The following is a 1,102-nucleotide window of genomic DNA, read 5'->3' on the forward strand; positions in this document are numbered from 1 at the left end:
TATATATATATATAAAACCTTCTCCATCATTTTCTAGCGCAACAATCTAAGACCATGATCTAACTCATGCTTTCCGGGGCCTTTTGAAAACACCCCGAAGGATGGTCCCAATATCAAAAGATTTACTAAAGTGCTACACATATCCAATGCTACAAACTTACGAAATCCGTACCATCCAGTCCCAACACCGCAATACGATATTAATACCAAGCATTTTCAATATTGCAAGAACGTAGACCTACGCGCACGATAAAGGAGTTTCTCTCGATTGCCAAACCGTGGGAATTAGTGCATTATTGACCTCTCACCTCCTCGTAGTCCTCGGCGAGGCAGTAATTTCGTTTCCAGATGACCTTCTGCGGTAAGGAGCTTGCCACGTGTTCCTGTCCTGGAGGAGAGGCTAGTTAGAAATCACTCATGGCTGGCTAGAACTCGACTTCACTCATGGCTGGCTAGAACTCGACTTCACTCATGGCTGGCTAGAACTCGACTTCACTCATGGCTGGCTAGAACTCGACTTCACTCATGGCTGGCTAGAACTCGACTTCACTCATGGCTGGCTAGAACTCGACTTCACTCATGGCTGGCTAGAACTCGACTTCACTCATGGCTGGCTAGAACTCGACTTCACTCATGGCTGGCTAGAACTCGACGTCACTCATGGCTGGCTAGAACTCGACGTCACTCATGGCTAGCTAGAACTCGACGTCACTCATGGCTAGCTAGAACTCGACGTCACTCATGGCTAGCTAGAACTCGACGTCACTCATGGCTAGCTAGAACTCGACGTCACTCATGGCTAGCTAGAACTCGACGTCACTCATGGCTAGCTAGAACTCGACGTCACTCATGGCTAGCTAGAACTCGACGTCACTCATGGCTAGCTAGAACTCGACGTCACTCATGGCTAGCTAGAACTCGACGTCACTCATGGCTAGCTAGAACTCGACGTCACTCATGGCTAGCTAGAACTCGACGTCACTCATGGCTAGCTAGAACTCGACTTGACCCATGGCTAGCTAGAACTCGACTTGACCCATGGCTAGCTAGAACTGAACTCACTCTCTCTGCATTAGACAATATAGTGACTTATTCTGTATAT

At 47.9% G+C, this 1,102-nt stretch overlaps 1 protein-coding gene across 1 annotated transcript in view; it reads right to left on the minus strand.

The window, feature by feature from the left end:
• The window catches only part of LOC119587343, a gene marked incomplete in the record, with an annotated part of 21,840 nt that overhangs the window by 19,281 nt on the left and 1,457 nt on the right, over positions 1 to 1,102 (minus strand). The window contains 1 exon segment of the mRNA XM_037936090.1: positions 309 to 388. Coding sequence (XP_037792018.1) covers positions 309 to 388 — 80 coding nt within the window.

Source organism: Penaeus monodon, chromosome 22, assembly GCF_015228065.2.
Source record: "Penaeus monodon isolate SGIC_2016 chromosome 22, NSTDA_Pmon_1, whole genome shotgun sequence".
Classification (NCBI taxonomy): domain Eukaryota; kingdom Metazoa; phylum Arthropoda; class Malacostraca; order Decapoda; family Penaeidae; genus Penaeus; species Penaeus monodon.